Consider the following 13671-nt stretch of genomic DNA (forward strand, 5'->3'; position numbering starts at 1 on the left):
TTCTGGCATCTCCCAGCCCTCCCTGTTGTTTTCAGCTGCTGGCACAAGCACTCACTATGCTCACTCAGTCATGCTAAATTTTGGGTCAACATGATAAAGTGCTGCTCAGGCCAGAAGAGTTGCACCTTCTCATTAAAGTGCAGATGAAATGGCAATTTATATGTCTTCCAATAATGTTTGGTCACCGTTAAATTATGAAATTTAACAAGGATTATGAAGCATAAATCAGTTTTTAATCCAAATTTTAAGTCACAAGTACTCATCTCTACTCAGGACATCAGGTGTACAATTTCTGAAGCAGATTTTACATTCAGCTGCTCTCTCTGTCTCTCCCTGTGAGGCAACTGCACATGACAGTGAGAATGGAGAGCAGAGGGGAGTTGGGGTTTTTATCTCTATGGAAGTAGCTATTTTCCAGTAGCTATTTTCCTCGTTTAACTTTGTTATTTGATTATTTTAAATTGCTGAAAAAAACCTCAAACAGTCCTATTTGGGGTGTCTTCCCTGGTATGGTTGTTTTTCTTTCCTCATACTTAGCACTGAAGTTGAATCTTAAGAATTTTTCTATCTTCTCTCTGCCAGTAAAAGTCTTCATGCTCAGAGCAGTCATCTGTCACTGTAGCTCTGTAGCTGAATACAAATAGTTAAAAAGGCTGCAGAAAGTTGAGGTCTGAGCTTGTCTGGTTTGTATCTTTAAAGAGATGTTTTAATGGCAGTTCTTCATCATAAACAAATGTGTGTTATATGTGAAATAATAGCCAGGATCCTTCACAAAACACTTAAGAGATTTATGTATAAGGAATGGCTTCATTAGCTAAGATAAATTTGATATTGTTCTGTTTGTTTTCCAAGCTGCAGTGAGATCTTTTGATCTAACTCAGGCATTCCCAAATATTTATGTCTCACTTTATGTTTTAGCTTACAGAAGTAACAAAGATGTATTGCTTTAACAGTGCCTCAGCTTTAGATATTTTGGCTACATGACTCTTCCTTCTCTCTTCCTGGTTTTTCTGCTACACTCTTCATATGTTTTCTTACTTTGTCTTTTGCAAATCTTGTGATGAATGTTAATTAAATTAATACTGGTCAATTTAATTGAGGGAACTTGACAGTGCCTGAAATGTGTACCAGCTTTTCTGTAAGGTGTCTTGAAGTCATGTGCCAGGCTGGGAGATGGCTTCTCCGTCCATTTGGGAGAGTTGTTTGGGAGACACCTCGAGTGAAATCCCTGGATGAGAGATGTGCAGGTGTGCCAATTCCCAGCCCAAGTATGATGGTTTATTCACGAGATCATAGAAAGTGCCAAGAAACCCTTCATTCATTTATTGCTTTCTGTTGGTGAGGGGAGGATTGTGGCATGGTGCAGGGCTGGAGAATCCTTGGAGTGTTAAATGAGCAGCTTTATGTATTTATAGATGAGATTGACTAAGACTGAAACCGTCCAGGAGACACAAAAGATTGCTTCTCATTGGATTGAAAAAGAGAATAACTTTGATCATTTCAAAAGCAATGAAGCCTGATGCTCCAGTGAGAAAGGAGAGAGGTAATTTATAGCTGCCGTTAAGGAAACAAAGACAAAGACTGAGGGAAAGTTTCATTCTGAAGATTTACTAATGTGTATAAACCGCCCTTGCAACTAGGAACAGCTCAGTATTTCTCACAGAACAAAACAAAAGAGAAAGGGCAGTGAAATGGGGATGGGAGGGAGGGGTGGAAAAGAGTACAGCCTGCTTTTGCTCGCAGCCTGAAAGGTCAGACATTATTTAGGAAATTATAATTTCAGTGAATAATGTATGAGCAAATTTTACCTGCCAAAGGATTGACAGCTGTGAGAAATCCCTGGCTGGGAATGGAGGTGGGGTGGGGCTGGGTTGGGGATGGGGGTGATGCGGGGGTTTTGGCACGGCCTTCACGCTCTGCAGCGGGGTGTAATTACACGGTAAAAATGTCAATATTATATTCTTGAACAGAGGCAGATGAGGCTGGAACGCGTCGCGTGTGCTCGGGCTTGTCCCTGCGCCGGTTCCCGGCCCGCGGGGAGCTGTTCCGTCCCTGCGTGTGAGCTGTTCCCTCTCCTCCGTGTGAGCTGTTCCCTCTCCTCCGTGTGAGCTGTTCCCTCTCCTCCGTGTGAGCTGTTCCCTCTCCTGCGGGCGGCAGCGGCTCCGTGGGCCACCTATGTTTGGGTTGCCGCAGGTGTGCGAGCGCCGGGGCGGCTGCCGGGGCTCCCCCGGGCGTGGAGGGGGCGGTTCGCCTGCCGGGAGCGCCCGTGGCGGCGGGGCAGGGCCGGGCAGGGGAGGGGGAGGCCCGCCCAGCCCTCGCCGCCCCGCGCCCGCTGTCAGTGCGAGGCGGGCCGGGCGCCCCAGACACTCCCTCGGCCGCCGCCTCCTCCCGCCCGGCGGCGGCAGCGGCAGCAGCGCCATCGATGGGGTCCGGCGGCCGCCGCGGCGCGACGGGAGCGCGGGCGCTGCCGCTGCTGCTCCTGCTGCTGCCCGCGCCGGCCGGCCCCGCCGCGCTGCCCCTGCCCGGTGAGTGCCTCCAGGCCCGGTCCCTGCCCGGGGACTGCCCCCGCTCCCTGCCCGGTGAGTGCCCCTCGCCCCTTCTCCTGCTCGTTCAGCGCCCCCGGTCCCTGCCCGTTCAGCGCCCCCCGCTCGCCCCAGCCCCGGACAGCGGCTCCCCCCGCGGGGCACCGGGCGCTCCCGCTCTCCCCTCCGGGCCGGCGGCGAAGGGAAGGGGCCGTGCCCGCGACGCTCTCAGGGCTCTCGGGCTCCGCGGGTGCTGCCAATGCCGCTTTCCCGGCGGTTCCCGCTGCCCTGGGAGAGGGGAGAGCCCCGGGACGGGGCACCTGGGGAGCGGGGTGCGTGCGGCGGGTGCTGCGGGTGGAGCTGCTTTCGGTCCCCGCGGAGCAAGCCCAGGGATTCTCCCGCCGCCTCCTGCCAAGTTGAAGGCTGCGATGTTTGCTCACAGCCTCGTTCCTCCAGGGTCTCCCTTCTGCTCGGGATACTGTCACTGCAAGGGGAAATCTCGCTCTCTGTGCCTACGGATTCTTCCTAGCCCTCTTTTCCACGCCTTTGCACGCATTAGCGATGCGGCTTCTTGTTGCGGTTCTTCGCCGCACGCTGCAGATCGCAGAGGGGCGGTCTAAAAATAACCCAGCTGAGCTGCTGTCCTGCCGCTGGCACGAGATCTGATTGATATCTCTGTGTCCTGGCTTAGAGGGAAGCCCCCTCCTTGCTGTGTGTGTTTTCTGGGACCCCTGTTGCCGGGGCAGGTGTGTGCCCCTGGCTCGGGCAGGGGAGAGCTGACGGTGCCGAGGGCACGTGTGGCCGATGCTCCTTTATGGCCTCTCTCTGTTCTTCCCTGCCCATTCTTCCTTTCTGCCCCACCTACCTGAGCCCAGCTAGCTGGAGACCCCTCAGCTATTGCCTGCACCCTTCCCTGCACGACTCTCTCCTTCAATTCACTGCCTCCCGTGTTTTTGAAGCTTGACCTCTCTGCTTTGAGAGGAAGTGGATTCTGCTGCTCTTCCCGGCTGTTTGCCACCTTCACTTTCCTTTCTGGTGGCAGTGGCTGGGGACCCCACGGCCGCCGTGTGCACCTGAGAGCCAGGAAGGCACGGCTGCTCTCACACCGGCTCTTTGCCTTCTTTCCCACTGCCAAACCCCATTAGGAGTTAAAACCAAGTGAACACTTTCTGCAGTTGGCAGCTGCTGCAGTACCTACAGGCATATTTTGTGATTGGGGGAAAGGAAAAAAAAAAAAAGAGCAGGATGAATGCTATAATTGTAAATGGCAGAAGTGCTGGCTGAAATTTCCATTTGGAGTGATCCCCACCGTAAAAAGTGGCTGACTATTGAAGTAGTTGCTTTCTGCTGATATTCATGCATTGCTTCTTGTTTTAGGAGGCACTTTTTGTACCTGTGTGGGGTGTTGCTTCTACAATTCTTCCTTTCAGCCAGTTGCTGGAAATCTTCCTGTTTCCATACTTCAGTTTTCTCCTGCTGTGTGAAAAGCTTGTGCTGATGTCTTCTGCTGCCTGTAACTTTTCTTCCTCTTCTGTCTACACTTCATCTCCAGGACTTCTTCCTGTTGGTGTTTCCCTTTCTCTTCATTTCCTCTTCTCTGAAGTTTCCACCTGGATATTTTGCCTCAGTTTGCTGTGCTTTGAGATGGCTGGCCAGGTGATTTGGCAGTGCTGCTCCCCAGATACTATTCTTGTATTAAAAAAAAATATTCTAAGATTATACGTCTGTTTAATGGTAAGTCAGTCTTTTAACTTGCTGGTGGTGACTTGAAAGTTCATTTCAATCAACTCCCCTTGTTAATTTAAAAAAACCATTTGGCTTCCTGCAGGTGATGCATGGATGTGATCAAGAACTCTTTTGATGACTGTTTTTTGTTAATCAGAAAGATTAACAATCTCTGATGGATCTCTGTGAAACTGTCAGCTGAATTTCATGGAGCATCTAGTGCTTAGGACATTTTTTGGATACATTTATAAATGTGCACAAAAGCTTACAGTGGGCTTATCTGAATTGCACACAATTATATCTGTATGCAGATAGAATATGACACAAATGGAAGTGCAGGGGTTGTCTCTGCGTGTTTCTGTCCTGACACATGGAAACACACAATATTCTTGTGGGCACCTCAGAGAGGTGTTCAGCCTTGTCATTTCCTCAGGGATGTGTTCAGGGGACATTCCCTGTTCTCCTCCTGCTGACATCCCTCCTGAGCCTGCTGTCTTTTCACAGATGTGGACGAGTGTGCCCTGGGGCTGGACGACTGCCACCCAGATGCTATTTGTCAAAACACCCCGAAGCTGTACAAGTGCATGTGCAAAGTGGGTTACACCGGTGAAGGGAGGAAATGTGAAGGTAAAGATCCCAGAGCACTGCCTTCTGTCTGTGCCAGCATGGAGCATTGCTAAGAAAACAGAGCCACTAAAAATAACCAAGGATGATTTTTAAATCAAAACTGTGATTGCTTCGTCACCCGATTTACTTCTTGTTTGCAGAATTCAAAGGCAAACCTTGCATGGATATTCACCTGCTCATTTCACTCAGCCTGATAATGAGTTTGTTGTTTAACCAGCAGCCTTTAAAAATATAAGGTAAAGCTGCAAGAGTGTTTCAGGGTGTTTTCTCAGTCATCAGAAACATTCAGCAGAAAATGCTTTAAATATAGTAGTGTATTTGCAAGACAATGACGATTTTGGACAGCAGTTGCTGCTCACATTTAGGCAGTCACATCCCTGTCTGTAACACTCAGGCAAGCATCCATCATATTGACTTTTGCTTTATTCCTTAGACATTGATGAATGTGACAACGACTTCAATGGGGGCTGTGTCCACGAGTGTTTCAACATTCCAGGAAATTACCGCTGCACTTGCTACGATGGCTTTATGCTGGCTCACGATGGCCACAACTGCCTGGGTAAGGAGTGTGTGCTCGTGAGCAGCGTGAGTGGTGATGGCAGCACAACCCTGTAGCTGCATCCCTGGGGAACACATGGCAATCTCTTGGCCTCAGTCCTTTCAGAGAGAGAATGCTGCTTGTGAGAGTGTGGATTTTCAGGTACTGAGGTACCATCCCAGTGTGGCTCATTCCCCCCTCTATGAATGAGGATAACTGTGCTATATTTCTGTGGAGTGCTTTGGGTTAAAGTGTGCCAAATGTCATCTATTATTATGCTAAATGAGTTTATATAAAGGAACATGTGCTATCATTGTCCCCTCTGTTCTGCAGTTAGTTTAGGATCAGTTGTCAGGTGTGTTTCCAGGCTTAGGGATCTTCTCTCTCAAATATATCTGTAATGTGGGGGCTTCTCACTCTGAGTATTCCTAAAAGGAGAGGATGATTTGGAGTGTGCAGTAGCTGGAGGCCATTGAAGAGCAGAGGGACGAAGCCTTGAGCTGGTGAAGCTGTCCTGCTTCCTGAGCCCCAGCTGGGCACCCTGTGTGGCTCAGCCCTGTGTTAGCTGTGCCATTCTCTTTTTCAGGCATGGATCTGTTTTTCTCTACTGCTGTCCATGTGGAGGTGCCTAGACACACCTCTGTAGCCATGGCAGTCAGAAGGAGCCTTGCTTTCACTGCATAATCGAAGTTACTTGGCTGGGTGCTTCCCAGTCGTGTGTGGCACATCAGGTGGGGGGTCAGACCATGCCCAGGCTATATCTTCTGCTGAGAGACAAATCAGAAACCTCTGGAGTGTTCAGTGGGATTGTGTTGGGTTTTACCTGCTGGGATCCTGTTGTGTACCCAGCTTTCTGCAGTGTCAGTGGAGGAGAGGGTGAACTCACCAGGTTCCAAACATTTAAATAGAGAGGGAAACAAAATATCTGAGGATACTTTAAGATAACAGGAAATCCATCTTATTTTTGTGTTTTTGTAAACACAGAGTGGAGTTCAGTTGAGGTTACTATGAAGGGCTGGGTGTGAAGGAGCACACTGCCTCTGACAATGGCACCAAAAGGCATGTGTGTATTCTCTTTGTACCCAGGGCATACTTCAGCTGAGTTGTTTGTGACCAGTGACATAACTTAGACCAAAATCTACCACCTGCTCTGTCACTGGGAAGCTGCTCAGTATTGCATGGCAGACCTATAAAATAAAATAAAACAAATTGTCATCGACATACAATGAGGTTTTTACCACTGATGTGCCAATTTTGAGTTGTGATGTAAACATTAAATAAATATTTTGGCGTGCAGCAAATTGGATCACATCTTCTCTTAATCTGTTTATTTACTTTGTTCACGCCAGGGTTGCCCTCCTCTCACCCTTATTTTTGAAGATCTCTGCTGTGTGCCTGGGTCTAAGCCAAATAGACAATTACTTGTTGGAAGGAGATGATTTTTTTGAAAGCTTTCCAAGGTCTGTAAGACAGAAACATCTGCTGGAGTTCAAATCTGTAGCACTAAAGACTCATGGTGGCTGTTTATTCATGATTGTTTGCATTCACATCACTGTAGAACTCTAAAATACTCAGCTTCTTTGTGATGGAGATATGTCAGCCGCTCTTTTTCTCCAGCAGGTCACATTCTTTTGCATCCAATTGGCTTACTCACTGCCTGCAGTGGACATTAAATCTGTTGTAATACTATGTTATGCCTCTTACTAAAAGCCTCTCTTTCTCCTTTTTTGTTTCAAAAAAGACAGCTGTTTTCTGCCAGAAATGCTACAATGTTAAATTAAAAACATTGTACTATTAGCCAGGAACAATGAACAAAACAGGGAGCAAACATGATGTTACAGATGAATTTGCAAATGAGACCAGTGCTTTGCCTCAGCAAGGTTTTGTCCTCTTTTTAAGGGACTGAGTGCTTTTTATTTCCCATTAAAATTTCTGAAAATTAGACTAGGAAAAGTATTTGGAAGTCATAGTTACAAAAACCCTGTGCTTATTAAGGGGTAGAATTCCAAAGAACTGGAGATTGGGATGGGCATCCTGTTGTTCAGAGGCTTAGCTAAAGTTTTTCTACTCTTTGGTTCTCTTGGTGATCTTGTAAGTGGAGCCCTCCTGTGTTCTGAATGTTGCAAATTCAAGATTAAAACTGCTTCCAGAACTTCTGCTCTTGTCCTTGACCGCAGTCAGTCAGCACAGAAGCAGCTCTGATGATGAGTGATGATGTCCCAGACTCGAGGGAGGAGGATGATAAATCAAACCAAGCACCAGAACAGATGTGGGGTGTGAATTCCAGCTAGGGTGAAAGTAAGGTGCAGGGGATAGGTTTTTAGCTGAATTTATTTTGAGGCTGGTATTTTTCTTGTTCCACCTTCGCTTCAAGATGTGGAGCTGGGAAAACACCTTTTATAGTTTGGATGGGTTTGGAAGCACTGAGGCAGCCAGAGCCACAGGTGATTGCTGAGCTGGATGTGCCAGAGCTGTGGAGCGGAGCTGTGCTGAAGGGCAGGGAATGTTCCCGTGGGTGGTGGGGGTCCTGCTCTGGCCCTGCCTTAGCTGTGACCATCAGCTCCGATGGGTTGGGCTGGCCAGCACTTCTTGGGAGCCGTGTGGCTGCTGGGGCAGACTGCAAACATGGTTGGAGCAGCAGCAGAAATGCACTTTCCCAAGGGTGACAGCACAACAGCAAGCACAGGCTAGCCTGGGGTGTCTCAGCTGCTGGGATGGTTCCAACCCGAGCTGATGTCTGTCTGTGCCGTGGGCTGGCGTGAGCACAAAGCTGATCTCTGTCTTTCCCCCCTCTCTCTCTCAGACACGGACGAGTGCACGTTCAACAACGGTGGCTGCCAGCACGTTTGTGTCAACACCGTGGGGAGCTACGAGTGCCGCTGCAGGGAAGGGTTCTTCCTCAGCGACAACCAGCACACCTGCATCCACCGCTCCGAAGGTACCGCCTCGCCCCCGGGCGCCGAGCAGCAGCGTCTGACCGAGGCAAAAGCTCTAAAGCATCCTCAGAAGTGTTCTTGGGTTGATGTTTTCAAAGCTGCGAAGGGTCTTGAAGTCCTCGCTGCTTTTAAAAGGAGCAGTGCGTCAGGATCTTCTAAGTGGCTTTGAAGATGCTGCATCCCTTCCTCCTCTTTGATCCCAGCTGCGTGTCTGCGGTGCTGTGCTTGTTCAAGGCTGTGCTGCTGTGCTCCCAGCGCCCTTGATGCTCTGTCTTGGCTCAGCCGTGTCCTAATCCAAGGAATGGCAACAAATGGAAGTTTTGGCCATTTTCACTGGCTTTAGTTACAGAGCAATACCTGCAGTACCTTCAGACACCTCTTAGGTTCCCTGTACAATGTTTAGGTTTCATCTAGGAGATTTATTGTTTGTCAGCCCCAAAGGTATTCAAATCTCCTGCTTTGTTTTGAGTGAAACCTTTGTGAAGCGACCTTTGAGAGATCAGAGTCTTGGATATCTAATTGTACATCAGATGGAACAAAATTATTTTGGATGCCCTTAGGGAGTGCTTTAAAGTGGTTGCTCAGATCAGGGAGTTGTCCATTGAACTGTACAGCGAAAATCTTAGTAAGAAGCACTTAAAGCTGCAAGGTTTTCTTTAATCTATGGCTTGTTGTTGGCATAACTATAAGAGGAATCTGAGCATGAATAAACAAATCTCACTTTAAAAATCCCCAAAGTGAAGAGATCAACATTTATAGACATATATGGCCATCCACAGAGGAGGGTGATGAGGTGGCCATCATCTGACAGAGCTGAACCGATCCTTTGTTTGGATGGAGAATTTGTGTTCTCAGCTCCTCTGGCCCTGGGCTTGGTCTCACAGGGCTTGGGTGCTCCCTCTGGCCATGGCTCAGGTTCCCACTGCAGGGGCTGATCCAGGGGTGGGGACAAGGCACAGCAGGGATGTGAGTTTGTGTGCATCCGTGGAGGAGGTCTCTGAGGACAGAAATTGGTTGCTTGAACTCCTTGTCTTGTCTGATGCCGAGAGACTAAAAACTTCCAACCCCCTTTTCATACTTACTGCTACTTGAGTGCCTTCTACTCTTTTGAGCTGACAGCAGCAGCATTCCCTGTCATTCATATTTGCTCCCTTATTTGTACCTTTGGAATTCTGTCTCTTCTCTTAAAGATGCATTTAATTTCTCTTTTTCTTTTTCCTGAAAAAGGTCCTTTTTTCATAATACCAAGCATCTACTAAACATGGGTATTTTTCTTTGAAAAGGAAAACAAAGAGGACAAAAAAGATGGATGTTTCATCCATTAAAACTATCTAATATAATACATCTTTATCAAAACCAGTCTTAAGAAAAAACCTCAGCACACTGCTTTGCATGATTTGTTTTTTTTCCTTAGTAAAACACTGAAGTGTTTGTTTTTCTTTCTTTAAAAGCCATTTTTTCAGGTTTTCATGCTGTGACTGTTTCCCTTCAGCCCCCTCTATTCTCCCCTCCCCCCCCCTTCATTACTGTAAAGTGCTGTTCGGGATTCCCCACCTTTTTTTTTAAACTTTTTGGTTTGTTTTTTTTTTTTTTCCCTTGGGTGGGCATGTCTGTTGTAAGCCAAATCTCACTTCTTTATCTTTCCCTTCACTTTGTTCTCTGCTTTTCTGCTCATTTCTGGGACTTCTGTTCTCTGCCTTGTGTTTGCACTGCTCAGTGTTTGTACTTTATTGGTTCTGAGACCTCACAGCTTTGATCAAAGCAGATTTTGGCTCCTACTAGACCATCTCTTCAGTTTTGCTTCTTATCTGTAAAAACAGGGAATATTTCCTTCCCTGTCTCCCAGTCCTGTTAAGATTCTTCATATATTAATGCCTGAGAGACCTTCCCTGTGGTCTGCAATGTTGGTCTTTAAATACACAGAAGCAGAGTGAACTGGAGTTTAAAGCACAGGAACTGAAATTTTCCTGGGAAGTTGTGCACAATCCTATTTTTTTTCCTTGTTTGCCTGCTGGAATGAGCTGCTCTTCATCTGTGTGGGAGAATGAATTACCTTGGGAGGCTGTTAAAGTATCTGGCAGGGCAGCCATGCATGTGCACCTTGTTTCTGGGTTTGTATTCCCTAATAATTCCATATTCGGGAATAGAAAAACTCAAAGGAAAACTGAGGTTTTTTTGTGAGTAAATATGTAGTGCATCTTTGTGGCTGCTATTGCTCTGGATGGCAAATCTTGCTGCTCTCCCTTGTGGTATTTCACAGTCATAGCTCTCTGCTTGTTGGGCTGAATTGATGCAAATGAGCGGGATCTGTAGGATGGAAGCCGAGTTTTGAATCGCTGTGTGGACTCAGACACAGGGCACCACCTCAGCTGTCACTCTTGGGGCCTTGACTGCAGAGAACAGGGATAACTGGAGAACTCCTGGGGAAAAGTTGCCTTAGCACAGGGATGTAGAAAGTGTGATGGAAGACAAAAATGCTCCTGGGATGTCCTGTTCTGCTGGCTGTGCTGGTGCTCCTCACCGTTTTTCTATTCTCTCAGAGTGTCTGCTAGCTCTTTGTACCATTGCATCCTCCCTGTCTGTCCTACAGAATGCCTGCTTGAACATGCCCTAATGCAGCCTTGAAGCTCCCAGCAGTTTGGGAATGCTGTCCTGATGCCTTCTGTGCAAAAAAATTTTAAATATTTAAACCCAGATCATACAATTTAGGAGATCAATCAGTTTAGTGTGCTGGCGGTTTTTTGCCTGTGTTTTGCCAGTGGCAGGAGTGCTCAGACCTCAGGTTTGCTGGGTGTCTTTGAGAAGGTCCAGTCATCAGAAAGGTCTCACCTGGCTCAGGATCTGCTCAACCAAGTAGGCTGGATTCACCTCTCTTGGCTGAGCGGGACAATCCAGAGCCATCCATCCCAAGACATTTGTGAGTCAGCAGGGCAGGGTGTCCTACAAGAGAAATTGTGTGTCTGGGGGGTGTAGGGGGAGATGTGACCAAAATTTGCTTGGGGTTTGTTTCTGGGTCCCAGCCTGCCATTCCAACAGCACTGGAACAATGTGACCTGGGAGACTTTGTGTCCACCAAGGGGTTTGCAGCCACACAGCATTTATGGCTTTATAGACATCTCTTTAATACAAACTCATAAAATGGGGCTGAGAGAGATCTACCAGCTTTGGAAACAAGCAGCAGTCCCAAATTGGAATGTGTGGATGTGGGTATCTTCTATGAAACTGCCTTTTGGGTCGGCCAGATTTGGGTGGGTTTGGTGGAGTACCTTGTTCCACAATGGATACTTTGTAATTAAAATGCATCCTGGTCTGGAAAGTGCAATTTTAGCTTTCTATGGAGACCTGATCGAATCCTGCTCACTCAGAATGGAGCAATCCCAAATGGAGCATATAAACCAATTGTTTGGTGTCAGTGAACTTTACCAGAGTACCTGCTTGAACAGTTTCCCCTTCGGTAGCTCAACAGAGACAAAAGAATAACTTTGTTAGCAGAAACTAAGCTGCTAATTCCCTTAATGCTCCCTAACCCCTCTGAGCTAACAGACCAAGCCATACTGCATGCTTAAGACCAGAACTTTCACAAAACCAGTGCTAATGAGGCTAATTTGTGGCTTCATAGGCTGTCTCCTTCCCTGACTGACACAATAATGGGTGACACAGCTTTCCTGTGGGCTCCTCAGGCTGTGTCTGTGTGCTGCAGGGTTTGAAGTCTCATTGTCTTGTTGGACTTCTGGAGAGCCCTCACTGTGGGAAAGGAATCAAAAAGCCAGTAGAGCAGAATAATCTGGGCTCTGCAATGTCCAGTCTTTTGTTGCTTAAAGCTGTCTTAATAGAGAAAGGGTCCTGTAGCTGGTGCTCCAGGGGGTGAGAATAGCAGTGTGGAACAAGGACCTAATTGAAGTGGAGTGGAATAATGGTGACGAGCTGACCTCTGCCTCACAATGCCACGGGTTTGTTTCACTTAGTAATAAGGCTGAAAAAGGGGCTGTGTAAGTTAAAAAATATATAGGGTGTGGAACTGATCACACAATCCCTTTGTGGCATGGTCACCCTTTCTCTTCTGCTCCTGATTGTGCCTCTACTTGGCTCCAGAGAAGCTCACAGGGGTGGTGTGGAATGAGCTCTTGCAGCCAAAGCATGCTCCACTTGGTCTTCATAAATGGAGTGTTCTCACTGAGAAGAAAGGGCATTTTGGTGTAACTTGTCCTTTCAAAGCCAAGTGAGCCAAGGCAGAGAATTTGATGGTAAAGGTGTGCTCTCTGTACACCCAAGGAGAACATTCAGATGTCTTCTCTTTCCTGGTTTTGCAGCACTGTAGAGGACTGTCAAAAATCTGTGGTATTCTATTAAAAGAAAACCTATTTCCTTAATTTGGTCTAATGATCCCAATGGGTAACTCAGCCAGCTGCTGGGTGTTTTTGTGTTCTACCACCTTCTTGCCAATGGCAAAGACTGATTACACTGAACCATGGAGCAAGAGGAAAGAGGCTTTTGCAATAATTTTAGGAACTATTCCTCCCAGTTTAATTGACTTCATATTTTTGTAAAGGCCAGGAAAGACACTCTGGCAATTGAGTGCTGTTCATGAACTGGCAGAGATAAAATGACAGAATGTTTTAGGAGGTACAGCAAAAGAAATCCAGTCATTAGTGTCACACTGGTTCTTCATTTGGTTAAAGCAGGCACTGGCACTAAGTTCTGTCTAGCTGGGAAAGTGTGTAGAAACACAGAACACTGTGATAATACCCACTGAGGTCATCTTGGGTGGTAGGTACTGAAATCAGAAAAAAACCTGAAAACAAAGTGGTTAACAACAAAGAGAATTGGCATACAGTGTGTGTGCAATCTGCATGTTGGCCTGGTCTCTACTTGGTCACTGCTGAGATAGGTTATGACTCTGGGAGTCTGCTCTGTATCCAGGAATTGAAATTGGGATGACCCTTTGACTGCTGCTCTAAACCTTCCTGGGACTGCTGGCTGCTCTTTCAAGCAGAGAATTAAGAACTTCCCTTTAGACTTGGACCTTGCCAGGACACTACCACTTTTATAAAAGAAATGAGGAGGTTTTATGAACACCTGAAGGTAGAAAGTGAGAGAATTGGATGAGAATGCAGGTGCTGTACAAATCTGTGGATGTTCTCTTTGACCTTGCAGTCAAAGAACACGGGCACAGAAAAGATCACAGAAGGAGAAACCTTGGGGCCAGAGACTTTGCAGGACTGGACTTGCTGCCTTTCCTCTCTGTAAGCTGAAACCTCTTGTCCCAGCCCTGCAGAGTCTTCCCAGAGTTAGAGGCTTAGTCTGTGTGTTTATTGAACTGACT

At 47.1% G+C, this 13671-nt stretch overlaps 1 protein-coding gene across 2 annotated transcripts in view; it reads left to right on the forward strand.

The window, feature by feature from the left end:
• Positions 1-2422: 2422 nt before the first annotated feature.
• Positions 2423-13671, forward strand: part of SCUBE2 (signal peptide, CUB domain and EGF like domain containing 2) — a 39457-nt gene continuing 28208 nt past the window's right edge. For both annotated transcript variants that reach the window (XM_014257809.2, XM_088057840.1), the window contains exons 1-4: positions 2423-2579; positions 4752-4874; positions 5308-5433; positions 8216-8350. In XM_014257809.2, the coding sequence (XP_014113284.2) occupies positions 2423-2579; positions 4752-4874; positions 5308-5433; positions 8216-8350 (541 nt within the window). The remainder of the gene's footprint in view (positions 2580-4751; positions 4875-5307; positions 5434-8215; positions 8351-13671) is intronic.

Source organism: Pseudopodoces humilis, chromosome 7 (genome assembly GCF_049639895.1).
Source record: "Pseudopodoces humilis isolate 2021_Gansu_Grassland_sample_001 chromosome 7, ASM4963989v1, whole genome shotgun sequence".
In the NCBI taxonomy this organism is placed as follows: Eukaryota; Metazoa; Chordata; class Aves; order Passeriformes; family Paridae; genus Pseudopodoces; species Pseudopodoces humilis.